The sequence below is a fragment of the Molossus molossus genome, unplaced genomic scaffold (genome assembly GCF_014108415.1).
Source record: "Molossus molossus isolate mMolMol1 unplaced genomic scaffold, mMolMol1.p scaffold_m16_p_13, whole genome shotgun sequence".
NCBI lineage: Eukaryota > Metazoa > Chordata > Mammalia > Chiroptera > Molossidae > Molossus > Molossus molossus.
The window spans coordinates 71380466-71406185 of record NW_023425348.1 but is presented as its reverse complement, the minus strand read 5'-3'; the positions used below and the strand labels follow the sequence as shown (position 1 = coordinate 71406185).

Below are 25720 nucleotides of genomic sequence, written 5' to 3'. Positions count from 1 at the left end.
CCTGTAGGCTTATTGAATTTGTGGCTCTGCTTTAAAGAAAAAAAAAAATTCATATTCCGATAGTTTAAGAAACACATAATTTTGCCCCTTCGCTAATAATCTGGAAATTCATGGAGTTATTAATAAAATAGGTGACAGAGTTAAGACAGGTAAATGTCTTAGTTTTCAAGTAGAAAAAAAACAACAGTGAATTCTGGAAACCAAAGAGCAGTGAGATTAGCTTGAATCCTTGGGAAAGTTATTAAGCCAGATCTTTGGGAGCATGTAGGAAAGAGAACAGTCGTTAGGGATTGAAGTATGTTAACAACATACAAGGCGATGCCCAGGTCTATTATTATTATTATTATTATTATTATTATTATTATTTGTGGTTGAATTGCTCGTCTCATAGTGGAAGGCCACTAGTATAATGGGTCTTTATTGCAAAAAGACATTTGATAGTTACTTTTGATGTCCTTGTGGGCAATAAAGGGAATTAAGGGCTAAATACTGGGATGAATGATCTGTGCCTAGTTGAACAACAAAACCAAAGGGGCTGTCGGAGCATGTTTCTCAGGCTGGCAGGTGATGTCTAGTGCAGTGCTCTGTGGCAGGGAGGGAGGAGCAGTCCCATTACTCTGAGCTGCCTTCCCCATATCCTTCACCCTCCAGCACCAGACCCCGCCAGGCCCACTGGCTCTTCTCTGAACCCAGCTGCCCTCACTCCGCCTCACTGTAAATCCCTGCTCTCCCTGATGATCTTGGCCGAGGAGCCATCAAATCTCTTTTCCCTCCCATTCAGCTGGTCAAGTATCTTATCTGTCAAAGAGACATTTACTAGGCAACAAAACAGAAAACCACAAAAACATTTTATAAAACACCGATTTCTTATCCTAAGGAAGTCATGTGCCTTGTTGGGCTAGTGCTGGGGTTCCTTAACTTTGCTTCTTGTTATCTGGATGTAAAGGTGGATCAAGCCACTACTTACATTTTACGCTAAGGGAGATTTGGGTTTCTCAGTTGCTTGGTCAGTGGGATTCACACTCTGCTTTATTTTTTATTTATTTATTTATTTTATCCTCACCTGAGGATATTTTTTGATATTTTGTTCAGATAGAGTGGGAGGGAGAGAGAGAGAGAGAAACATCGACGTGAAAGGGACACATCGAGTGGCTGCCACCCACACAACCCAATCAGGGCCGGGGACAAACTGCAACTGAGGTACATGCCCTTAGCGGGAACCGAACCCGGATCTCTCCAGACCGCAGGCCAACGCTCTAACCGCTGAGCCAAACCGGCCAGGGCCACACTCTGCTTTGGAACCTTCTTTCTGTTATCAGCTCCGTGAATGATAACTCCCTCATCTCTGCGTCAAGATGAATGTTTAGCCCACAGCTGTCCAGGGCCCTATGATTCACTTACTTGGAAGGTGCATGTTTGGCTCTAGAACTCTCTTCATTGCCCTTTTTGGAAGGCCTATGGCTCCTACCCTCACTTTTGGGGTAGAGCTTGGCTTCACTTGACCATTTAAGCTAGCAGCTGGGTCTTAACGGTGGCTCTGTTCCAATGGCAGCCACCACCTTGCCGAGCCTCTGTCTCAGGTTAACTCCTGCTGATGACTCATGCTGTGTGAAGTGGACCCCATTCAAATGACTAGGTTCTCTATGATGTCTTCCCTCCAGTTGCCCCCGGAGAAACCTTCTAGAATCCTATCACTTCCTGATTGCCAGAGAACAGGTATACCTACTGTATATGCAATAGTTCCCAAGACCAGCAAGGAAGATCCTTTCCTCTTATGAAAACACAGAGCCACTGCTTTTCAGATGCAGAGATAACATGAAACGGGAATGAAAGCGAATGTTTGGAAGCCAAATCAAGAGTCAGAAAGATTTCAACAGTTGGGAACGACTTGCTAAAAGAAATAGAATGGAATTGGAAGGATATGTGTGTAGTCCTGAAGTGCGGCTTAGAAAAGTCATGTCTTCGGGCTCAAGGTTGGAGATACCTGCCTTAATTGCAGTTCATACTAGGGTGGGGGTTGTGGTTGGAGATTTTGTGTGAAGAAGACCACTGTGACCTGAGTGCGAAGAAGCGATGTGCTCTCGGGTGTATAAATAGCACTACTCCGTCCAGATTGGGCCCTGGTAGAGTATTGTTCATTATATTGTGTTTGACTAGCATATCGATTCTGAAAATTTTGAAATGGAACCCCTTTGAGTGAGGAATGTACTCTCCAGTCGTAGGCACTGATGTTACTTCCCTAATTCTAAAGGCTTTTGCATTTGTAGATGGTCTCTCTCCCTACTCCTTTGTAGAAATACTTTTTGGGGGCACAGGGATCTATCCTAAGCCCATACTTTGAGAGGCACTTAACTAAAGGGGATGAAGAAGAGGAGGATCCAGATAGGAAAGGAATTAGATACCAGTTCATGTTGCAGTAGTTGAGAGGACCGCAAATCTATAGCCTGGAGAGCTGTCTTCAAATACCTGAAGGATTGGCATGAGGAAGAGGAGTTAGGTTCAGTCCATCTCGAGGAACATGAATGGACCATGTGCCTTACTTCAGTCACTAAGTTGAGAGGATACAGAGAGGAACAAGATGGTCTCTGTCCTCAAGGTCAAGTTTACCACAAAGCAGAGATGGCTGTAAAATAGTAATACTCACGCTGTAGTTCTTCAAAAAACAGAAACATGGAGGCCGATTTCAGCTTGGTTTAGAAATGCTTTTCCTAACGATAAAAACTTTCCCCGAGTAGAATGGGCTGTCATGAAAACTTGTCACCAGTCATACTGTTCAACTGTTGAGGATGAGCTAGAGGAACTTTGAATGGGGGTTGGGGTAGATGACTTTTCTTCCTCTATTAGAGTATGGTTCCAAGACCATCGACTTGCTTTCCTTTACCTCTCTAGAGAGTCGTCACTGAGCCCACGGGTTGTATTCGCTGTCCCGGGCAGGGCACACTGGGAAGAGTGTGGGGTTGCAGGGTTTCCACAGTGTGGAGTTGCACTGCACGCAAGTCTTCTGTAGACACGCGCCAATAGGCAGGGTCCAGCTGTCTCTCTAATTCATGAACCTGGTAGAAAAATCTAGTAGCATATTTGGCAGAAGCAGTCTTGTTGCTGGTTGCTTCTTATTGTTTGTTGGCGTGTGTCTAGCTGTGAGCATCACGTCATCCCCTTGGAGTGGCACAACACTCCATTTCCAGGGACAAGTATCCTGAAGAACGTCTATTTCCCGTGTCCTCCACTCTCCAGAAACATCCAGAGACCAACTGCCAAGACAGGAGACTCCTAATCCTTCCCCTTTGATGGCAGAACTTTAAAATAATTCATATTTCTATTGCTGTGTCCCTAGAGATTCCTCAGCCCTAGAAAATGCGTAAGTCACATTTTGGCTGCAGGCAGAAGGCTAAACCAAGCAAAGACAGCATCTCTTCACAGCCTTTGAGGCAAAATGTTCTGGCAGCAGGATTCTCGTCCTGTCCTCTCTCTGCTACCCCATCACCATCATCATCAACTCGCACTTCTCAACTGTCTATATAATTGTAAGGAACGCAGACATGGCCTCTTTTTCTTGGCAGGCACATCGAAGGTTCAGAAAGGCAGATACTATCTGGATTTGGCATGTCTTTACAATTTTTGTGTGTTTGACCCTCGTTTAGCTCTTTGGGACATTTCCTTCCAGATACGTTAAAAATTACCTGGAAGATGTGGAAACAAGGTGTAGGTAGTAGGTTAGGGGGCGCAAACCGCCATCCACCTCCGCAGACCGCTATCGTGGCTCTGTGCAAAGGAGACAGGCGGTCCTTTCTAAAGAGCTTGGAGCCAGAATTAAATGTGAAACCCCACAGCTGCCGTGGCCGCAGGGTGTGTGGATATGTCAGGCGTCCTGGCAGACACTCTTCCGTTCCAGGGATTCTCTCCCCTGGGTGAGTGAGAGCTGAGCCAGCCCCAGGCTTTCCCCACACCTTCAGATGGAGTGGGCTCATCAGCCAAGCTACCTGCTTCCTGCATCGGGACCCCTGGAGTCTCTAGAGTAACAGCCAGAGGATGGAGGTTCGCAGCCCGCCGACAGCCAGTTAATTGCACCTGGAGGCTTTAAAAAAATGCTGGTGCAGGGACCCCATTCCCCAGAAATAATTTTTTTAAAGCAGCTTTACAAGTTCATACGCCATACAGTTCACTCCCTTGGAGTATACAGTTCAATAGTTTTAGTATATTTAGTCTTGTATGACTATTACCATAGTTTCAAGACATTCTCAGCAGTCACTTTCCATTTCTCTTCAGCTTCCCCAGCCCTAGACAACCAACCAAACATCTCCATCTGTCTCCATAATCTTGCCTGTTCTGGACATCTCACGTAAATGGAATCTCACAATAGGTGGTCCTTTGTGACTGACCTCTTTCACTTGGTATAACGTTTTCAAGGTTTGTCCCCATTATCATGTGTCAGTATTGCATTCCTTTTTATGGCCAAATAATATTCCATTTTATGAATGTACGCCATTTTGTTTATTTTGCTAACTCATCAGCTGATGGACATTTGGGTTGATTCCACTGTTTGGCCAGGATGATTAAACGTTGCTCAGGTTTTTGTGTAAACATATGATTCATTTATCCTGGGAATATACCTAGATGTGGAATTACTGGGGCTTATGTCTAACCTTTTGAGGAACTGCCAGACTTCTTTCCAAAGCAGCTGCACCATTTCACAGAGGTATTTCATAAAATCTCTCCATGATGATTCTAAATGTGATTACAATGTGCCGCCCATGTGGATAAGAACCCTTACTCTGTCTCATTTGGAAGTAAAATAACTGCGGAACATATATCAGCTTTCCCCCGAAGGAGACAGTACTTTTCGATCAGAACACCCACCCCTTCCAAGTGGTTCTTTTCAACATTCCACGTCCCTCAGCTCTCAGCAGTAGTCCAAGGTTAACCTGAGCGTCTAGGGACCCAGTCAATCTAATGCTGGTGGAAGATTAGCCGGTGTTCACCTTCCGCACAGGTTGGCTGTAAAGAATTAAGTTGATCTGGAGAACTGATCTGTAGATTAAGTGGAGCGGGGCCACAGATGTGTAACCCCACTTCTGAGGATGTGACATCCCTTCTTGTGTCATCACCTTCTTGGTGCTATCGGCTAAAAACTGAGTCACGAGGTGCCGACAAACACCCATTGCACTCGCTGTGAACTTGAGGCATCTGCTCATTCCTGAGATACTTGTAGCTGTTTGTCAGCCCTGCCATCCAGAGGGTAAACAACTTGCTGGGGATGAACCCCTGCCCCTGGGGCCCTTCCTGGCCTGTCTGGGAGAGGCGGAGACCCGCACCGTGCGGAGCGTCCGCGGGAACCTGAGCGTGAGGGAGGGCCGCGTGGTGGCCACACCAGGATCCAGCAGCCCCGCCCTTCACAAAACCCTGCTTCCCAAGTAGCCCGGTGGAGGGAGGCACAAACCAACTACTGCCTTCTGAGCTTTGAAAACTCCTCTGCTGCACATTTCCACGGCGCCTGTGGACCAGCCTGAGCCTTACTCTGTCCTCTGTGTTTGCAGCCACGGCACGGGCTACGAGAGCGAGAACCACACCACGCCCATCCTCTGTGGCGCCCAGTACAGAATACACACCCACGGCGTATTCAGGGGCATTCAGGTGAGTGCGCGGGGCCGGCTGGAAGTGGACTTCATAGCCTCTTTCCCTTCGCAACACCCTCTCACTTCCTTGCGGATGGCCATTTGACCCTAGCAAGCCTGTTCCCGACTGTATGTTCCTGTGACAGCAGGGACCCCTCCTCTTCCACGGGGGCACAGAGGGCAGCCTCCTCCTCTCCAGAGGCCACTGTGGAGAGGGCTGCCTCCCTGGCTCAGGCCACGATGCTTCCTGCAGAATCCCATCCTTTCCTTTCCCACGGTTTAATTCTTCTCTGCGGTGAGCTTCGAAACTCTTATATGTGGGGCTAAATGGGCTTGAATTAATGCCCTGCCTGTGATTTCTAAGAAGGCTTGGTCTGCATTGTAAAATGCCCAAAGATAGACTCTATCTTGCCAAGTGTTGATAATAACAATAATAACATTAATAATAGCATCACCACACTTTCTATACGCCGGGCATTGTGCTAAGTTTTATACATGGACTTAAAAAAAATAGACTTAATTTTTCCCCCTTTATTGATTTTAGAGGGAGAGAGAGAGAAAAACATCAATGAGAGAGAACATCAATTGGCCGCCTCCCACATGTCCCCCACTGGGGATTGGGCCCACAAACTGGGCATGTGCCCTGACTGGGAATTGAACTGGCAACCTCTTGGTGCATGGGTGGATGCTCAACCACTTAGCCACATCGGCCGGGCTAGACTTAATTTTTTTACAGCAGTGTTTGGTTCAAGGAAAAATTGTACAGAAAGTACAGAGTTGCATATCTTTTCTCTCCCTGCACCCCCCCCACCCCCCGCCTCCCCACACATAGTCTCTCGGATTATTAGCATTTTGCTTTGGTGCATTTATTACAGTAGATGAGACTACAGTGACACATTATTGTTAACCAAAGTCCATAGTTTACCTTAGGGTTTCACTGTTTCTGTTGTGTGGTTCTGTGGGTTTTGTTAAATGCATAATGCCATATATCTCCCATTACAATATCATACAGAATAGTTTACTGTCTAAAAATACCCCATGCTTTACCTGTTCATCCTTCCCTCTCTCCCCTTCCCTTGCCCCACAACCACTGATCTTTTTACTGTCTCTATGGTTTTGCATTTTTCCAGAGTGTCATATAGTTGGAATCATACAGTATGTAGCCTTTGCAGAGTGGCTTCCTTCACTTAGTAATCAGAGTGGCTTCCTTCACTTAGTAATAGGCATTTCAGCTTCTCCCATGTCTGTACATTGCAGCCCCCTTTAATCCGGCACACCTTTGTGAGGTAGGTACTGTTATTAGCTCCACTTTGTAGATAAGGAAACTGAAGTCTGGAGAAGATGAGTGACTTGTCCAAAACCACATAGCTGGTAAGAGAGTGAAGAAAGTGAAGTAAAAAGGTAACCCTTGCACAGAATTGGGGAAACTCAGTGAAGGCCGCCTCTGCAGAGCCTCCTTTGGGCGGTCAGAACCACACCCAGTTACCAAGAATCGGCATTTGTTACTTTTGCATGCGACTTAGTTGCTGCAACATGAGAAACGGTGATGCTACTTTCCCCAGACTCGTCAGTGCCCTAGAAATCGGTGGTGTGCGGGCCAGGACTCCACTCAGGTAGTCCTGAGACGTTCTGATCCACGTTTCCAGGAGCGTCCTGGTGATAGGACATTGTGCCCCTTCATCCCAGGCCTTCCAGTGGTGGGAATAGAGGCAAGGGCTACAGAAATACGGAAATCTATGGAAGTACAGAGTCATCCAGTCTCCCCTCCAGCAAATGCCACCAGCCTCCTCCATCAGGACCCTGTCTGACACTGACAGCTGGATCCTAGATCCTACTGCCGGGCGCGTTGCTTCTAGGATGAATTGCGGGAAATGAAAAAAATCTTTTGCCTTCCTTTCCACCAAGCCCAGTTGGTCAAACTCACTGTCAGGGCCTCTGCTCGACTCCAGCCCAGTTTCACTACCCACTCAGTTTCTCCTGGACCGTACCAATCCAAACACAGCCGGTTCACCGTTTAAATTTAGACTGCCATTTGCCTTGAGATGCTGTGGCCGATCAGCAGCAAAACTTCATGTCACCAGAGGACTTCTTTAAAGCAGAAGATCGCACAGTGCCAGGCTGTGTGAAATAAAAAGTAGAACGTGAGCACGAGGGTGGTACGGAAAACGCACAGGGCAGAGAATGGGTTAAGCTCAGAAGGGTTCCAGACCTTAACATAAACCATGGATGTGCTCTTTGGCCTTGCTTTGCAATTCTGTAAGGATGAGGAGGATTCAGCTGCCCCTGAGGCACTTGCTCGGATCTATGACTCATTGATCCTGAGAACAGGAAGAGGAGCTTGCCTCACTGTTTCCCTGTAGCTCTTTCTCATGAAGGACTGACCATACACATACCCTTGCTCACAAGATAAAGGCGGTCGACAATGCCCTGGGAAGGACGTGTGCAGTGTACAAAGGCACACCCAGTGTTTTCTGGTGTCACTGTTACAGGATTGCACTGGCTACGTGGGGCCTCTGGTGCATTCATCTCCCCTGCACAAGCAGAACCCCCAAATCTCAGGGGCTCCTTCTTCTTTGTCATCTACTCACACCTGGAAGATCTGGTTACTTTGGAGCTCAGCTAATATCCCAAATGTCTCCAATAAAGACGTCTTCACCCATTTCAGATGGGGCCAGGGTCATGTGGCCATGCCTCTGAGTGGGAGGGAATGGAATAGAACTGGGACTTTGGGCTTCCAGACATCACTGCATCTGGTGGAGAAGCTGAGAGACAGGATGGGTAGGGAGCTCCTCCAGCATGTCTTTTTCAGATACTCTGGATCAGCCACCCCAGGCAGACTTCAAGTACTGGTTCTGGTTGACCAGTGATGATGTTAGAGCACTGTATTGCAGAATGTACGATCTGTCATCCATTAGTGATGTCTGCTGTGGGCATGGTGTGTGGAGGAGAGCATGTCTGCCATCCCTTCCTTGGGTATATTCCAATGTTTATGTTCCCCCGGGACCGACAGGCATGTTCACATGTGGCTTAAAGCCTCCATTTCTCTTACACTCTGCTTGCAGGACGTGCGGCGTGTGCCTGGAGTAGCCCCGACTCTTGTCCGGTCTGCATCTGAGACCAGTGAGAAACGCCCCTTCATGTGTGCTTACCCGGGCTGCAATAAGAGATATTTTAAGCTGTCCCACTTACAGATGCACAGCCGGAAGCACACTGGTAAGTGTGCCCACCGTCGAGCCTTGGTCCCGTGACCTTTGGGCAGGGGTGGTTCTGGAGCTCCTGCACCTGGTTCTCACACTGCTGTGGACCCCTGTGATTTCTGGGATGGAACGTAGGCACCACTTTGAAAGGTCTGGCATTGGTCATAGAAGGTGGCTGCGGGGTGATTTTGCATCCTGATTATCCATCCTTTGAGAAAGAAGGCAGTAAACTGCCTTCAGGAAAGGCAGAGCAGAGTGGTGGAAAGAGACTTGACAGAATTAAAGAGCCTGGTGTTTGAATTCTGGTTTCATCACCAAGTGGCGAGACCTAGGGGAGGTTACTTAACCTCTCTTTGAACTTCATTTGCTTCACGTGAAAAATGGAGATGATAATGCCTACCTTATACAATTGTTAAGATCAGAGTAAACTGTAATATTAAACTGAATCAAAGGAGTTAGAGATATAAAGCATTACCATTAGACCACTATTTGCATCTCTAAAGGGAGAGGAGCTAGCCTGGGGTTTGGTAATCAGATGATTTTGAGAACTTGATGGGCAGGGTTATCCTAAGATGAGGGAGAGATGGTCCAAGGGAAAACTGAACTGCTTGGGTTAATAATAATCAACCAGATAAGAATGGGAAAATGAATTGTAGATTTAATTTTTGTTTTCAATCTTTAAAAAAATAAGAGATGAGCCCTGGCCGGTTTGGCTCAGCGGTTGGAGCGTCGGCCTGCGGTACAGAGAGACCTGGGTTTGGTTCCTGCTAAGGGCACGTACCTCGGTTGCAGTTTGTCCCCGGCCCTGGTTGGTTGTGCGGGTGGCAGCCACTCGATGTGTCCCTTCACATCGATGTTTCTCTCTCTCTCTCTCTCCCTCTCTCTCCCTCTCGCTCTATCTGAACAAAAAATGGAAAAAATGTCCTCTGTTGAGGATTATATATATATATATATATATATATATATATATATATATATGAGATGATTTTTGATGATGTATGAAGGAAAATTTGATTTTCCAACAGGTCAAGGGGTCTGCCTCTGGGGAAGAGAATTGGCCTTGTCTGGTTGTTGGCCACCTTGAATGTGAACAGCCGTTTCACAGATGTTTGCCCTTGGCCTGTGGGCACTGTATGGAAGTGAGGTTGGGTCTCTCCTATAGGAAAACAGTGGGAAGAGCAGGCTTTCCTACAGGGCAGTTGCCATACTTTTTATTTTATCATTGATTTTAGAGAGGAAGTGAGAGTGGGAGAAAGAGAGAGAGAAACATCTTTGTCAGAGAGAAACATTGGTCAGTTGCCTCTTGCATGTGCCCTGACTGGGGATGGGAACCCACCACCTTTTGGTGTATGGGACGTTGCCCCAATCAACTGAGCCACACTGGCCAGGACTAATTTTAGAGAGAGGAAGGGAGAAAGAGAGAGGGAAATATCAGTGTGAGAGAAACATCAATCGGTTGCCTCCTACATGTGTCCTGACTGGGGATCAAACCTGCTACCTGGATATATATGCCCTGAGCGGAAATCAAACCTGCAACCTTTTGGTGTATGGGACGACTCTCCAACTAACTGAACCACCTGGCCAGGGCATTCTTTTCACAACTGAAGGACAGCTGTGTTGTGGCGATCACCATTATTAGTTCATTGTTCCTGCTGATTTTACTTTGGGGAAGCTGAAAAACAAAGTGATCTGCATTCAGATCTCTAGACCATTACACTTGGCTAAGTCGTTGCATCTGGAGGATGCAGTTCCTGCGTAAACCTGACTTTGCACTTCGTGGACCACTTGCTTTGAGGCTACAGATGAGAGGACCAGTGGCGTGTTCTGTTTTTACATAGTTCCCTAAATGGGATCTCTTGGAAAGTAAATGGTAAGGTTATAAGGAAAATAGTAAAGCACAATTCTTAGAAAAATGTGAGGGAATATATTCAAGAAATATCATTGTATAAACTTTTAATGGAAAAAGAGACACTTAGAAAATAATGAGGGTTGGATGCCTGTGTGAAGGGAAGACAGTAGACAAGATCGCCATGACTACCAGACCCGCTGGAGCATTTGCGAAGCTCTTCCTTGCGGAAGATGAGGAGGGCAGCCTGGTATATAACAATCCTGTGGCCCCTTCTTGAGACAGTGCAATTTAAAATTTTTATTACTTTTTTAATAAGTAAATACAATTTATTAAAAATAAATAAAAAATTTAAAAATAAAAAATTTTAAAAATTTTAATAAATAAAAAATTTAAAAATAATACTAGTGCAGATTATAATAAATAAGTTTCTATCCAATGCTTTCTATGTGGCAGGCTGTCCACATACATTATTTCAGTTAATCCTCGCACGTAAAGCAGTTATCGGGTAGGGTACAGTGGAAGCAGGACTCAGACTCATGCCTTTTAATTCCCAAGTCACAAGCCCCTGCTCAAAGAGTATGTGGTCTGCTTTGGAGCTAGGATATTCACAAATGACAAGGGGCGAAGAGAGTGAATGGTAACTTACTAAACCGGAGGCTGGGGGGATTGGGAAGAATGGTTCAGGGAGTATTGATTTGAGCTAGGGTCAAGAAGGTTTCTTGGTGGAGGAAGGGCTTGGGCTGACATCAGGATTGATGAAGCCAGGCAGAGGAAGGAAAATGAGCAGAGGCAGAACGGCAGGGAAGAGAAATGAGAACGAAGAGGGGCGTTGTCCTCTCCAGGTGTAGAGGTGACGCGTACGTCACTGGGCTGGGAACAAGTAGCCGTAAAGGAAAGGCCCCTGCCATCAGGATCTCCCAGCCCATGGAAGGAGGTAGACCTGGACCCAGCCCACCACATTCGATGTTCCGTGATCAGTTCTGCAGGGAGGGAAGGAAGGGCTGTCGGTCTGCACATGAACTTTCCAGGAAGGCATCACGGAGGAACAGGCATCTGAGGAACGTACAGCTGACTTGGCCGGGTAGGAATGTGGAGATAGAGACCCAGGGCGTTTAGTGTGAGCAAAGTGCAAGGCAGATTTCGGGAATGGTGAGCTCTGCTAGAGCAGGAATACAGATTACTCGGGGTAACGGACGAGGCTGTGGGGCTGGAAAGGTAACTAGGGACTGCCCTGCCACGGAAAGACCCGGCCGAGCCCCGGGTGGCTTGCTCTGCATCCCAGAAGGCTGGTGACTCAGAATTCTCATAAGAAGGTGGAAAGGCCCGAAGTCGCCTAGTGCACTCGTGGGGCCCTCTTCCCAGTGTTTGGCTGAACTTTCTCGAGTGAGGACAGGGTGGGGCTTCTCCGTTCTGAGACGGGAGGTTGTGTAATCCCACTACTGACTTCTCTGATAAAGGGATAGCAAAAACTTTCTGAGTGCTTTGGCTCTTGGCTTAACTTGAGCGTCTCACAACCGTGGAACTGTTTATGCTTGACTCTGGAATGAGAAGTCGGTAGCAGAGAACACCAAATCTTCAGGCCATAAAATATAAAACACTTATTTCATGGGGCCAGCTCCAAGGCACATCCTTCCCCAAATTCTGCCTCCAGACCAGTCTAGGAGTTGCGACTTCTTTAGTTTATTTGTCTAAATGTTCTCTGCCAATGATATTTTGAGCCCTGCTTCTGTGCTAGGTACTGGGCTAAGCCCTTTATGTGGATGGTCTGGTTTAATCAGTTTGTAAATCCTTGGAAGTTGTCAGATTATTGGCCCCATTTCACAAAAAGGAAACTGTACCTCAGTGAGCACTTCAAGTACCAGAGCTGGATGTGACCCTTGTGTCAGACTTCAGAGCCCGGGTTTCCAATTACTTCTAACTAGGAGGTGAGGGAGCACCCTCATTCACCTAACTCCACTTTCCACACCCACTGTCTACGAGCCCATGGACAGGTGGGCCTTTACCCACACACTGCCGGTGGGAAGGCCACCCTGACTTGCCTTAGGCCTTTTGGGATCTATCTCTTCAGTCCCAAGAGGAGAGGTTGCCTTTAATGAGGTCCCCACGTCCAGTATCGTTTTCAAATGGAGTCTGTGTCTTCCCCCAAGGTGAGAAACCATACCAGTGTGACTTCAAGGACTGTGAGCGAAGGTTTTCTCGTTCAGACCAGCTCAAAAGACACCAGAGGAGACACACAGGTTTGTAGGTTCACTTCTCATTGCTGGCAGTGTGCTCCCTCGCGTTACAGTTGATGCTGTGATTCTCTTTGTTGTTAAATGTGGATGTGAGAGGGTCAGCCATTGGTTTCATTTTTCCAATTTTTTTTTTTTTTTTAACCCTCATCTCTGGGGATTTTCCTTCACTTCAAAGAAAAGAGAGAGAGAGAGAGAGGAAAGGAAAAGGCGTATCTCACATTTATTATGCAGACCACAGAGCAATGAGATCCCACTGGCCTCGTTGATGATACACTGAGCATCAGTAGAGACCACGGGTGGTGGAGATCAGAACCCCATCTGTAGCATTTGATTCTCTTTTTCAGTCTTGCACACAGCTGAGACCTCAGTCAGGAGCTAGACATCTGTGGTTAAGGAGTAATTGTTCCCAGGACCAGAAGCATGTCTTCAAGGATTAGGCACAGAATCGGGTGTTTCACGCTGGGCCTGGGGGAAATCTGAGGGTGAGGCAGATGTTGCAAGCATGGCTGGAAATGCCGGGCTCCTCCAGCCTACGGGAAGTAGGCCTCGTGCGCCTCGTTGGCCTCGTTATGCCCCCACGTTGTTAGGGCTGCGGCTAGACCTTCTCTGTCCGTTTAGGTGTGAAACCATTCCAGTGTAAAACTTGTCAGCGAAAGTTCTCCCGGTCCGACCACCTGAAGACCCACACCAGGACTCATACAGGTAAAACAAGTGCGTAAACTTTTCTTCACATTTATTTTTCATTATTTTTTTTTAAACTGTTGAATGAAGTTGTTTATGATGAGAGAGATTGGAAAAGACTAGTGGAAAAGGGTTCTAAACAGGTTTAGACTCAGATGAGAGGAAACAGTATATGGCTATTTTTAAATAATAACATTGTTGAAGAAGGGTGGGGGGAGGATACAGAACAGAAGAGAGATGTGACAAGAACTCTTTGCGTGAATGTCCAGAATAAAAACGAAGAGATAAGTTAGGTTCCTTTTGTTCCCAATTTATTGCATCATGTTTTTACCACTCAGCTTGATATGATAATCAACCTTACAGAAAAACAGCAGAAATTCTAGCAAGCCAAAATCTAGCAAGCTAAACATTTATTCTCTTGAAAGTTCAAGTTTCACGGCACTAGTTTCAGAGACCTGGATTCTTCCTCTGCTAAAGTTACTGCCCCAGGAGCTGTTAGGTTTCTGCCAGACTCGTATCAGCATGTGGATATTATTTCCTTTGCACTAGTCTAGAGAAAGGAATAGGGATTTATTCACCGGCTGCTGATGGCTTCTGCTTTTCCGTGAGGCTGGTGTCATTCAGAATGAAAATGGCACCATCTTTGTTGTGTATTTTATAGCTTTGGAAGGAGGGCCAATGCCTAGGTTATCTTACTTTATCTTCCCAGCATCCTTGTAAGAAGAGTAGAGCAGGCATGTTCTAGCCCCATTTTACAGATGAGGGGACAGAGGCACGTAGTGATGAAATGACTTGTGGAAAGTCCCAAAGCTAGTAAGTAGCAAACCCAGTTTTATCTGCTCCCAGCCCACCACGTCCCACTGCCTTCTTTTTTTTAAAAAAAATATGTTTTTTTAATTGATTTCAGAGAGAGGAAGGGAGAGGGAGAGAGAGAGAGAAACATCGATTGGCTGCCTCCTGTACCCCCCTACAGGGGATCGAGCCTGAACCCCAAAGCCTTTCTCCCACTGCCTTCTTTGTTGGAGAAAGGTTTGGGGGTTTGGGGTTCAGCCCAGGGAGGAAAGAGAATCAAGAAGAGAGCCCCGGTCAGCAGAGTTGAATACCATTGATAGAGTGAAGGCAACAAGAGAAAGGGTAGGACAGGACTTTGGCAGCATGGCTGGGGGTGGGGGTTGGGGAACAGGAGCCAGACCAGGAGAGCAGAGGAACAGCGAGTGGGAGGTGAAGGAAGGCATGACGTCATGAGCCCCTGGTGTAGTCCCGGATTCTCAACCCAAACAGGCTGCACTTATAGACAGAGTCAGTGTGCCTGTGCCCCAGAGTTGGTGGGATGGGCGTCTCATTTGCCCCACTCAGGTGCCTTTGGTGTTATTCTTTGCCTTCATCCTGAACTCATTAATTGTTGGGAAAGTTTCCATTTCTTGCACCCCAGCCCCCTACCCTGTGCATGACTGCACATGTGCGAGTGACCTATGTCACCAGCAGGCTGCTTAATGCTATACTTGATCAGCCCCGAGTGACCCTGGGACTAGACAGCACCTCCCCTGGGATGGGACAGCACCTCCCCTGGGACAGGACAGCACCTCCCCTGGGAGATTTCTCAGTGCTTGTCTCGACCAGTAGTTCAGAGAAAAGGCAACGTGGGACCAGCAATGTCCTGAGAAGATCCCCAGGTGGTACAAGGATTGGCTTCTGTGGCATTTTTACTCAGCATAAAGTCACAGCTATATTTCCAGTATGGCTAGGCCCAGGAGGCGGGACACAGCAAAGTGCTTGCTTGGGCTTTGAAATGACACTGACCTGGGTTTGAGTCTTGCTTGGGTCTGTCCTCCCCAGATGTCCACTCTTGTCTGTAGAGTGGGGATAACAATCCTCCCCTTACAGAGCTGTCTAAGGAGTACATGAGGCAAGCCGTATATATACAATGCCCAGCACAAGGCTTGGCATCTATTAGGCACTTGATAAATGCTCATTATCTTCCCTGTACGGAGTGAGGTTTGGAAAGAACTTCCGAGGTCGCCTTAGATGGAGAAGACTCGATCTTTTGGCAAGCTCGCTAAAAATCTCAAAAATGATGCCTCAACTAGAATTTTCTGTGTAACAGGAATTTTGCTCTGAGTAACACTTTAAGGAATAAGAAGCAAATACCATGCACACGGGTGTCAGTGACTTATTTGAAAATACTCAGCCTGGCCAGAATAGCTATACAGACAGAGATAAGAAAGCTCCAGTCACAGCTCTGCTACTGCATGGCGGCTCATCTGGGACACCCAGGGGGATGATCCTGAGGCCCTCGCAGCCCAGTGAAGTTCAAGTCCCTACTTAGACAGCACAGGAAAAAACTTACCCACTGCACAGAACAGTCTGACAGGAGAGGTTGAGACAAGTGTTCTTCCCCCCCTTAATTACATACGAATTAGCCAGACGTTTCCATTCCCAGCCTCCCATTTCCCAAGTCTTCTGACTTAATAATATTTATACTTTTTTGGTGTTTTAATCCTAAGGCCTCAGAGGTGCTGCCCATTCAGAGCTCTCCGTGAAAAGAGCTGGGCGCGTTAGCTTAGGGGCAGAGCTAGAGGGGTCGGAGCGGGTGCCTGGTGTGGACTTAACTTGGGCCCTTGAGAGCTGAACGTGCACCATCTTTTCCACCGCAAGGATCTGACTGGCGATTGTGTCAACAGGTGAAAAGCCCTTCAGCTGTCGGTGGCCCAGTTGCCAGAAGAAGTTTGCGCGGTCAGACGAATTAGTCCGCCATCACAACATGCACCAGAGAAACATGACCAAGCTGCAGCTGGCACTCTGAGGGGTCCGACCTGGGCACAGCTCCATGTGCCAGGCAGGACAGTGTGGGAACTTCCAAATCTGACTTCCACATCCCTCCTCACTCACCTCTCTGAGAAGTGGCAATTCGTCGTCTTCGTCCAGCTTCCAAGACAAGATGCGTGTACTACTGGATCCCATCAGATTTGCCCGGAGAAGGTGGCCTCTGCTTTGCCACCTGGCACTGGACTCACAAGGCCCCAGAGAGGTGGCCAACAACGTCTGGTTCCTTACAGGCCCATCGCTGTTTGATCTGGATTGTCCAGTGTAAGAAGAGCCATTGTTAATAATGCTCCTCTGCCCTCTTCTTTTTACGCTCATTTTCGCCGGGAATGGAGTCATTGTACCATTTTCCATCATAGAATATTTATAGGCCAGGGCATGTGTATGTGTCTGCTAATGTAAACTTCGTCATGGTTTCCATTTACTAACAGCAACGGCAAGAAATAAATCAGAGAGCAAGGCCCTGGGGGTGAGTCCCGCCCGGCAGTGCGGAGGTTAGGCAGGCTGCGAACTTGCCAGGCAACTTGGAAAACTCATGTTTCAAGCAGCTGAAAAAAAATCAGAACTAACCAGCAACTCTGTAGAGAAAGCTAAAAGAATCTTACCACTCAGTTAATTCATTAACATTAGCACAATGCTCTTAAGAAACTGTGCTTGAAGATCTGAGATTTTGGTTTTGTGTTTATTTTTGACTGTTTTGAGTTGTAGTCATATGCATCTTCAGAGATGTACATATCTCTTCACACGAAGGAAGTGGAATTCATTTTTATCATTTGGGGTGTCCTTAGAGTCCTTAGAGTGTACAGGTCACGCTGGTTATGTGGCTTCACGTTGTAAAAATTAAAGCGACTCTAAAAGAAATAGGGCTGATCCAGGATCTCCCCTGATAAGACTGTTCTTAAGTAACTTAAGTAACTTTGGGTCTACAAGTATTTGTGCAAAAAAATGATGCTTAACTAGTGTGAGGAAATCCTCTGTTTAAAGGTAATTGAGTGTGTGTGATTTTATTTCGTTTTTTTTTAAGGGAGGGAGGTTTTTATTTACTGTTGCCTGAAATTATTGTGTAAATATATCTATCTGATAATGATCTGTTCTTTGACAACTAAAGTTAGGAAATGTATAAATGTTAGATGCATCACTGTCTTGGTGTCGATCTTACAACATATGGATAACACTGAAAATGTAACCTGCATTTTTCACTTTGCTCTCAATTAAAGTCTATTCAAAAGGAAAGTGGCAAGATTCTATCAGCTGTTTTGAATTCAGATCTTGACAGTTGAACCTCTTTTCTTTTTCTTTTTTTTAAATAAATGTTTTTATTGTTTGTTTGTTTTTTAGAGAGAGGGGGGGGAGGGAGAGAGAAATGTTGATGTGAGAAATATTGATCAGCTGCCTCCCGCATGCCCCCTACTGGGGATAGAGACTGCATACCAGGCATGTGCTCTGACCAGGAATCGAACTGGGACCTCTCAGTCCATGGGATGATGCTCAGTCCACTGAGCCACACTGACCAGGCAAGCCTCTTTTAAATAGGTAGGATACTGCCAACATCGATGACCACTAGTTGAGTCTGTCCAGGTCCTGACCACTATTTATTTATCTCTGTCGAAACTCAGGAGGCAATTATCCATCCTAGAATCATCCAGAGGTTTTGCTCACATCATAAGTTGACTGTGCTGGTGCTGGGGTTGAATGGGCTTATGGACAGGGTGGTGGGAATTGTGTTTTAGGGTTCATTTGAATCGGGCTATCACTACATCATTTCCTTTTCCAGGTCAGCAAAAGAGAATAGAGAGATGCTAATAATAACAAGTCATTTTTGGAAAGTTCACAATTACACACTACAATCAGGAAGGTAGACGCCGTACACCTAGTACAAGTGAATTTACAGCTATAGTTACTGTAAATCAGCTCAGCAGGTTGAAAACCGCTTAGACTTTCCAGGGCGGCCAAGTGTGAAAGCAAAGATTTACATTATCTATAAACTGTAAACTCTTTCCGGTTCTGGTGTATGGTTTTTCAGTTGTAAATAAGGAGATTAATTTGGTGCTGCCCTCTCAGCTCCATTGTCTTGGAGCTCGCATGCATTCCAGGTTTCATTTCTTCCTTTAAAATGTGTCTGGAGCACCGGCAGCTCAGCCATGGGGGCTGTTTTCTGCATCGAGGTGCTGCTCCCAGATCTGGCCGCCTACAAGTCAGGTCCTGAGGCCCTTCATAGTTTGCATCTGGCTCTTGCATCACTGTTAATTATAGCGAGTGTGATGACTCATTTGTATCAGCCGTTTTTATCTTTTCCTGCCAGAAGACAGCGGTTTTTCTGGAGAAGCTCAGGACAAACATGGCAAACATCAGCGAGTCCAAGGGAGCCAGGTTTCACAACAAAAGCAAAGTCACATTGTTTCAACTGCACGAGGAAAACCAGAAAGGCTCACGTTACCCACGCAGTTTAGCCTGCAGTTAAGGTCATGGGCTTTGGAAAGCAGACCAACCTGGGTTCTCATCCTAAATTCCCAGTTTCCTCATCTGCGATACAGGGACCAAAGAGTCCCCTGCCTGATAGGGTTGGAGTGAGGATTAAATGGGGGGAAGAGCATGGAAACATCTAGTGCACAGCAAGGCTTAAGAAATACTACCTAGGAAACCGATGATCCACCTGCTGATTTCCTTCCCCTCCCACTCCCCAGGCATGCTCTTTGCAGTGTCCAGGCATCTTCATAGGTCAGCTCTGCAAAATAACAAACCAGAGTTAAGGTTTGTAGCAATAGGGCTCTTGCCAGCCTCCCCACAGAGACTGTATCCACCTGCTTTGTGTCTTTTGTAAGACACCTGGTGGCTCGGAGTGTGTGTTTCTGAGACCCATGGTGTTGACCACTGGAAGAGTGTCAGGATGAAAGTTGGCCAGTGGGGGCTCCATATTTAACCTGGGCTAGAGGCTGTATGAGGTGCAGTTGTCAAAATGTTCATTTTCCCCACTCGATTTACTGTAGTGCCTGTTCAGTGTATGGTTCAATATTTTTTAAAAGATTACCTCCAGCCCCCCCTTTCCTATCCCCCAAGGATCTTCGCAGATCATTCTTATCACTCCTAGCCTTCTCATCTCTGAACTTCTGTAGCCCTCAGAGTATGTAACATTAAATATATCACATATGGGTGTGTTGCTTTCCCATCTAGGACAATCTGTAAGGTAAACAGGACAAGTATCCCCACTTTATAACTGAGGCAGCTGAGGTTCGGTGAAGGTAAGTGGCTGAGGCAGGTCTTGGTCATGGTGTTCTGCACTCAAGTTTCCTCTGAAAGGTGCTTGATGATTTATTTCTCGTGCACTCTGCTCCATTGCTACATGTTTGTGAGTCCTATCTTCCCAACAAGAGTGTGAGCTTCTAGAGAGAAGGAGCAGATCTCCCTTTCCCGTGTTCCTTACATCAGGGCTTCTCACATTTAATAGTCAGAGACATGCCCTGAGGAATTGGTTAAAGTGCAGACTCAGATTCGGACGTGCTGGCGCAGAGCCTGAGATTGTGCATTTCTAACAAGCTCCCAGGCGATTCTCTCCCTGCTGGGCTGTGGCCCACACTTTACCTAGCGAGGACCTAAAAGGTGGGCTCATAAATACCTGTGGAAAGGTGACCAATGGGATTTGTACTGGACACTCCTGAGACTGCACTGAAACTTTCCAGAGTGGCCAGGGAAGACGGCCGGGCTCTGCTGGGATGGTCCATGGGTCTGTGGGTCAGGACGTTCATGCTGAAAGCAGTCAGAACTGTACGTGCTAGCCCAGGCGACTCCGTCCATGAGGAGGTTTATTTTCAAACTCGGTCTTCCCATCCTCTGTCAGTGACTTTCCAGAAGCAGGGGAGACCTCCCCGGGTAAGATAAGGTGTGGTGCATGGTCACATCTGCATATCCAGTCTTTTTGCCTCATTCAGTCCACATCTCAGCAATAGGCCTCTATGTCCCTGACACCCACAGACTGAACTCACAGCTTTGGAGAGGATTTCGTCCCTGTGAGCCAGCAGCCTCGCCGGCGGGGAGGAATTCCCATGTCCTGCTCCTCCTGGGAACCACTTGCTTAGCTCCTTGAGGCCTGGTCTCCCTGCTGGGTGTTTGCCTCTCTGATCTTGGGCTAACAGGTGTGTCAGTGAGGGGCATGTGGATGTGTAAAAACAGTGGTTCTCAACTTCAGGCACTTTTTAAAAAAACCTCCCAGCAGGCTGAGTGGCTTATAGGAATTTCTCACAGTTAAATGGGTAAGAACCGTATAGGAAGGGAAACCAATCACAGAAAATAAGAAGGTCTTGGCCCTTTTCAGTCAGGTCTTTGCTTCTATTTTATTTATCAAGGGAATGAGATCTGTGCCATACTTAATCAATACATTTAAATAATTAGGATGATGACGACCACACGTGGTCCGCTTCCTTGCACTGAGCAAGCAGCTGCTTCTGTGGAGGGCTCTGGGCTTTTCGCCATTTTTCAAGCAAAGTCGTGATTCTGTTAGTTTTCAGAGTGGCCTTGGAAGGAAAGAGAGCCAGACAGCATGGGAAGGGTCGCCACCAGACCAGCCAGCAGACAGCCCTTGCCGGCACGACCTCCTGAACAGCGTTGGGATTCAGGGACTGGCAAGGGGATGAGGATGTTTTCCTGAGCACCCGGACTCTGCAAAGTCGGTGCCTCCGAGCGCAATCTGCTGAGGACCCGGGCTCTGCAAAGTCGGTGCCTCTGAGCACAATCTGCTGAGGACCCGGACTCTGCAAAGTCGGTGCCTCCGAGCGCAATCTGCTGAGGACCCGGACTCTGCAAAGTCGGTGCCTCTGAGCACAATCTGCTGAGGACCCGGACTCTGCAAAGTCAGTGCCTCCGAGCGCAATCTGCTGAGGACCCGGACTCTGCAAAGTCGGTGCCTCTGAGCGCAATGTGCTGAGGACCCGGACTCTGCAAAGTCGGTGCCTCTAAGCACCATCTGAGAGTCAGCCCACTACGAGTGGAAGCCTCAGACAGAAAGATCTCGGATGGAAGCAGCGAAGGCAGACCAAATGAGCAAATATGAGTTTAAGAGAGAAGGAGATATTTTTATGGAGCAGGGGAGGATTGAAGGATGGTCCGGGGGAACGGGGCTGAGATAAATGTGGAGGGTGGGCTGGTGGAAACAAGTGGCTTCTCCCCCTCACAGCATCCCTGGGGCACTGGTGATGTTGACACTGAGCGAGAAGGATTGCCTGATACGGCAGGGATTCCGAGGGCCACTGAGGAGGCAGTTGGACTCCAGAGAAAGGAAGGAGGGGTGGAAAGAGGGAGACGACTCTGGGAAGAAACATGAGACAGATGAGGAATGGAGTGCGGATGTCAGGGAGGTCTGACAGGAAGAGGGGGCTTCTGTCTGACAGGGCCTGACCCCCGGGTGAACCCACACCCGCGCTATGAACACACACCCAGGGCTTTCCCGAACAGGAGATGCTGAAGTGCTCGCGTGAGAGTGATGAGAATGGGCGTCTGGACCTTTATGTACAGGCCAGTGCCATTTTACATGCATTCTCTTGTTGGGGACGTTCCCATTTTACAGAGGAAGAAACCGAGGCTCTGGGGCGTACCTCCCACAGGGTCACACAGCTCACGTGTGGCAGAGTTGAGATTCCAACCCAGCGCTGACCCAAAGCCCACCTGTACCGTGTTTACGCCCCTCGTCTCAGGGCAGGTGGGCCCTGTGGACCGGAGGAGCGGGAAGGCCTTCCTGCCCACTTGCTTGTCTGGATACCAGGCATGTTTGTCAAGTGCCCAGAGGAAGGGTGGGCACGATCGGCAGAATGTTCCCTCTTCCCATATCCAGTTGTGGAGGGAGCCTGTTTGTAAAATGTGTTTTCATTCAATATTTTATGTTAAATACCGGAACTTAAGAAATGACATAGCATAAATGTTAGCCGGACAGTGATAAAAGGGGAGAATTGAGCAGCGCATTTAAAAGTTCAAGGTCAATGAGCACTTTTTAAAAGCAGCATCCTGCTTTCCCAAGGAGCCCTACGTCAGCGGCAGCGGGCTGGGGAGGAAGCGGCGGTTTCCAGCGATGCGGGGCGGGGCGGGCCTCAGCCGGGTCCCCTCATTTTCCCAGTGTCTTCCTTGCCATCCAAACAAAGAAGTCCGAGGAACTTATCACAGACGTCTCCTGTCCCCGTTTTTCTGAGGTCTGACAATATAGCGGCCCAGTCAGTGGCCTTTATCACTCAGTGCAGGCACAGCCTTCCTTCCAGGCCTGACCCGCCAGCCCCTCTCTCTGGGGTGGGGGGCTTGGCACTCCCTGCTGAGGGCTTATGGAGGGCCCCTTGCGGGAGGAAGCCCAGAGGGCCGCCCTGGCCAGCCTCTGCCTCCGTCCAGCACCGGGGTGGGGCAGCATTTGCGTCTTCTGGTAGATTCCTCCTGATAAAGATCCTTTGAGTGCACCGGCTGGACAAGACAGCGTGTTCTCAGGAAGATTCCTGATACTGCCACATGGGGTCAAGCTGCATGGTCTTTAGACAGGGATTCTTAGATCCCAGGAGAAGCACCTGAGGACATGTGAATTTTGAAAGACCCTCCCCACCCATAAGTTCCAGAAATATCCAACCACTAGTGGCAAGACACATGGCCCAGCCCCTGGCCTGTCCCCTATTCACCTCTGACAGGAGCAGCCTAGAAAGGCCCAGGGCAAATGATGAGGATGTTTGGGAGAAGCCATGGGGAGCCATGCGCTCCTGGAGCAGGGGCCTCTCAGCAGCGTGGTACAGAGGCTAAGAGAACAGGCTTCGCCATTCATACCTGTGAGACGTGGAAACTCTCTGAACCTCAGAGCTTCTGCTCAGTTAGCAACACTGTTCATGTCCAGGGTTGTGCTGACGCAAAGGGGTTGCCACGGGTGCTTGGCTCACGCACTCAGCTGAAGGCAGCCCGGTTTCTTAGACCAGAGCCACGCAAAAAGGACTGCCCCAGGGCCTGGCCTCCACTGGCCCTGGCCACCTCCACCAGCAAACCATGGTGCAGCCGCTCAGGAGGGCAACAGGAGAGCTGGGCTGCTCAGGGTGAAGCTGGCAGGAGCCGGAAGTCAGTCACTGCCAAACTTCTCTTGTCACACAAATGTCTCTGTCTTCCTCGTTTGACTTGCCAGATCAAGAGGCTGAAGGGACTGGGCATACAGGGTCACTTCCCCACCTCCTCTGAGAGGAGGCTGCTGTCAGGCATCACTGCCTGGGACCCACCTGACGACAGGCGAATGTTCCAGGTGGGCTGTGGCATCCTTCCTATAAAGGTTCTCTCTGGCCCCATCAAAATGCCTCCTGCTGGTTTCAACTTCCCGAATGAGAGGAGAGGAAGGAAGTACTCATAGGGTTTGTCACAGCACATCTTTGCCACCTAGGATTGGTTGGCAGGTGGGACAGCAGCAAGGGATCGGGAGATCTGTGGATTGCATGCCGAACTGGGGCCTTGGGAGACACCTGGCCTCCTCGGATGCTGGCTTCTTTCTTGGGGAGGTCACACAAGCAGCGGTGGTGAAAGACTCTGGTATGGGTTCTGAGATGAATTTGTAGTCTGTGGGTTTGTTGTTGTTGTTTTTTAAACCACAGTGGGAAATTCATCTCTCCCATTATGGTCAACTCCATCATGCTACCAAACCTGGACGAAACGGAAAAGTTTACACATTTATCTGACCATCTATTGCCAAATCCCCAGCTGTTTAATGTCATTTTGCCTCTGGTCCTCCACACTTGTCCTTTTAGGATACATGAAACTCTGTGTCATTCCCTGGATCTGCCACTTACCAGCCCCGTGACTCTGGACAGGATGACTTACCCCTTCGTTTGCTCATCTATAAGGTGACATCAAAGGGCAGTCACGTGTGTTAAATGAGGGAACGCACTTGGTGTGGTGCTTGGCTCATAATTTCAAGTTAATAAGCAGCAGTTCTTGTTCCTGTCATTTTGTCCTTGTGGACAACCACTGGGTGTGTGGCTTGGCATACCCCACGGGGCCTCTTGGCCATCCTGGGCACCCCTCCCCCAGCTGGCAGTCAGCGAGGGGGCCCAGGGAATGCCAGCACGGTCCCTGTTTAGGCAGGGGGAGTCTGGCCGCCCTTCCTGCCGTAAGCAAGCATTCCTCGCGGGCTCCGCGAGGCGGACGCAAAGCCCAGGCGAGTTCGGTACCATGCCCCGGGCTGCCAGGATGCACTCCTAGAAGCAGATACGCGGAGGCTCCGACCCGTCAGAAGAATTCATTAGGACGGTCTGTGATATGGTGCTGAAACCGGAGGCTCGTTCAGGCGGGCCAGGGATGGGGAAGTCTCGTCCCTGCTGAACTTCTACGCCTGATAAAGGCAGCCTCTGCTGGCAGATTTCATTTTTCACCGGGCCATCTGCATCCAGTCAAGGATAACTTGTCTTTCTGAAAAAGCTCCTCGTCAGCGTCAACTCTGCACAGCCTCCCCGCGTGAGTCAGGCACCACTCCTGGTGCCCGGGGTCATGGGGATGGGACGGTGTCAACCGAGCAGTGTCGTCGTAATACACACGGAGGAAGCACCCAAGTGGCCGGGATGTTTATGTGGCTGATGCTCTGTTGCTTTTTATCAGCCCGAGTTATTGTCAGATGAGCTCTGTGTTAGCTGGTCTATCTTCAGAGCAGTGCTTTTATTTTTAAAATTTTATCATTGTTATTTTCAGCCTATATCACCTGTTTATGTAGAGAACGTTACTACTCTCTGCAGTCATTCTTGTTCTCCGTCGTTTCTCTCTCACTCTCCTCCTTTTCGTTCCCTCCCTCTCTTTCCCTCTTCCAGGTTGGAAATCCTCAGTTTGAGAGAGTTGGTCTAGCCCTTCCCTATGATGCTTGGGTTCTCATGGCCCTTCCCTCTGATGTCCCCTGAGGGGACATCCTGGAGGATACTCTCCCTGCCTGCGGTCCATCCCAGTGAGGGCTTATAGGTTTGGGGAACTTAAGAGAAGGATCAAGTTTGAGTCTTAGAAAAGCCACCCCACCCCTTTGTGTGATTGCCCAAAAGTGTAAGGCCAACTCTAGTGGTCTGGGTCTTCCCAGAATACCCCTTAGAGACCAGGTTGCCCACAAGGGGCTCTGTCCCCTGCAGTGATCAGCTCCTTCCCACGGTGGCATGAGACATACCCTACTAGCCATTGTTTCCCAACTACTACCATGAGAACTGCTTTTATGGACTTTCTGAGATAGGACCATTTAAATTAGGTTAAGGAGTGACGTCATTCACTGCCTAACTTGAAATCAGAGATAAAGTTTGTAATTTTATTCATGGAGCAAACATCTGTTGTGAGCCTCCTGTGGGTCTGGCCTCTGGTCCA

At 48.2% G+C, this 25720-nt stretch overlaps 1 protein-coding gene across 3 annotated transcripts in view; it reads left to right on the top strand.

Moving 5' to 3' along the window:
• Positions 1–17629, top strand: part of WT1 (WT1 transcription factor) — a 50427-nt gene extending 32798 nt beyond the window's left edge. Inside the window, exons 6-10 of one of the 3 annotated variants that reach the window (XM_036259144.1) lie at positions 5535–5631; positions 8675–8825; positions 12806–12895; positions 13511–13594; positions 16255–17629. In XM_036259144.1, the coding sequence (XP_036115037.1) occupies positions 5535–5631; positions 8675–8825; positions 12806–12895; positions 13511–13594; positions 16255–16376 (544 nt within the window). In that variant the 3' untranslated portion in view covers positions 16377–17629. Of the gene's footprint in view, positions 1–5534; positions 5632–8674; positions 8826–12805; positions 12896–13510; positions 13604–16254 lie in introns of all 3 variants that reach the window. The other 2 variants (XM_036259143.1, XM_036259145.1) reach the window with 2 other exon arrangements.
• Positions 17630–25720: the final 8091 nt, after the last annotated feature.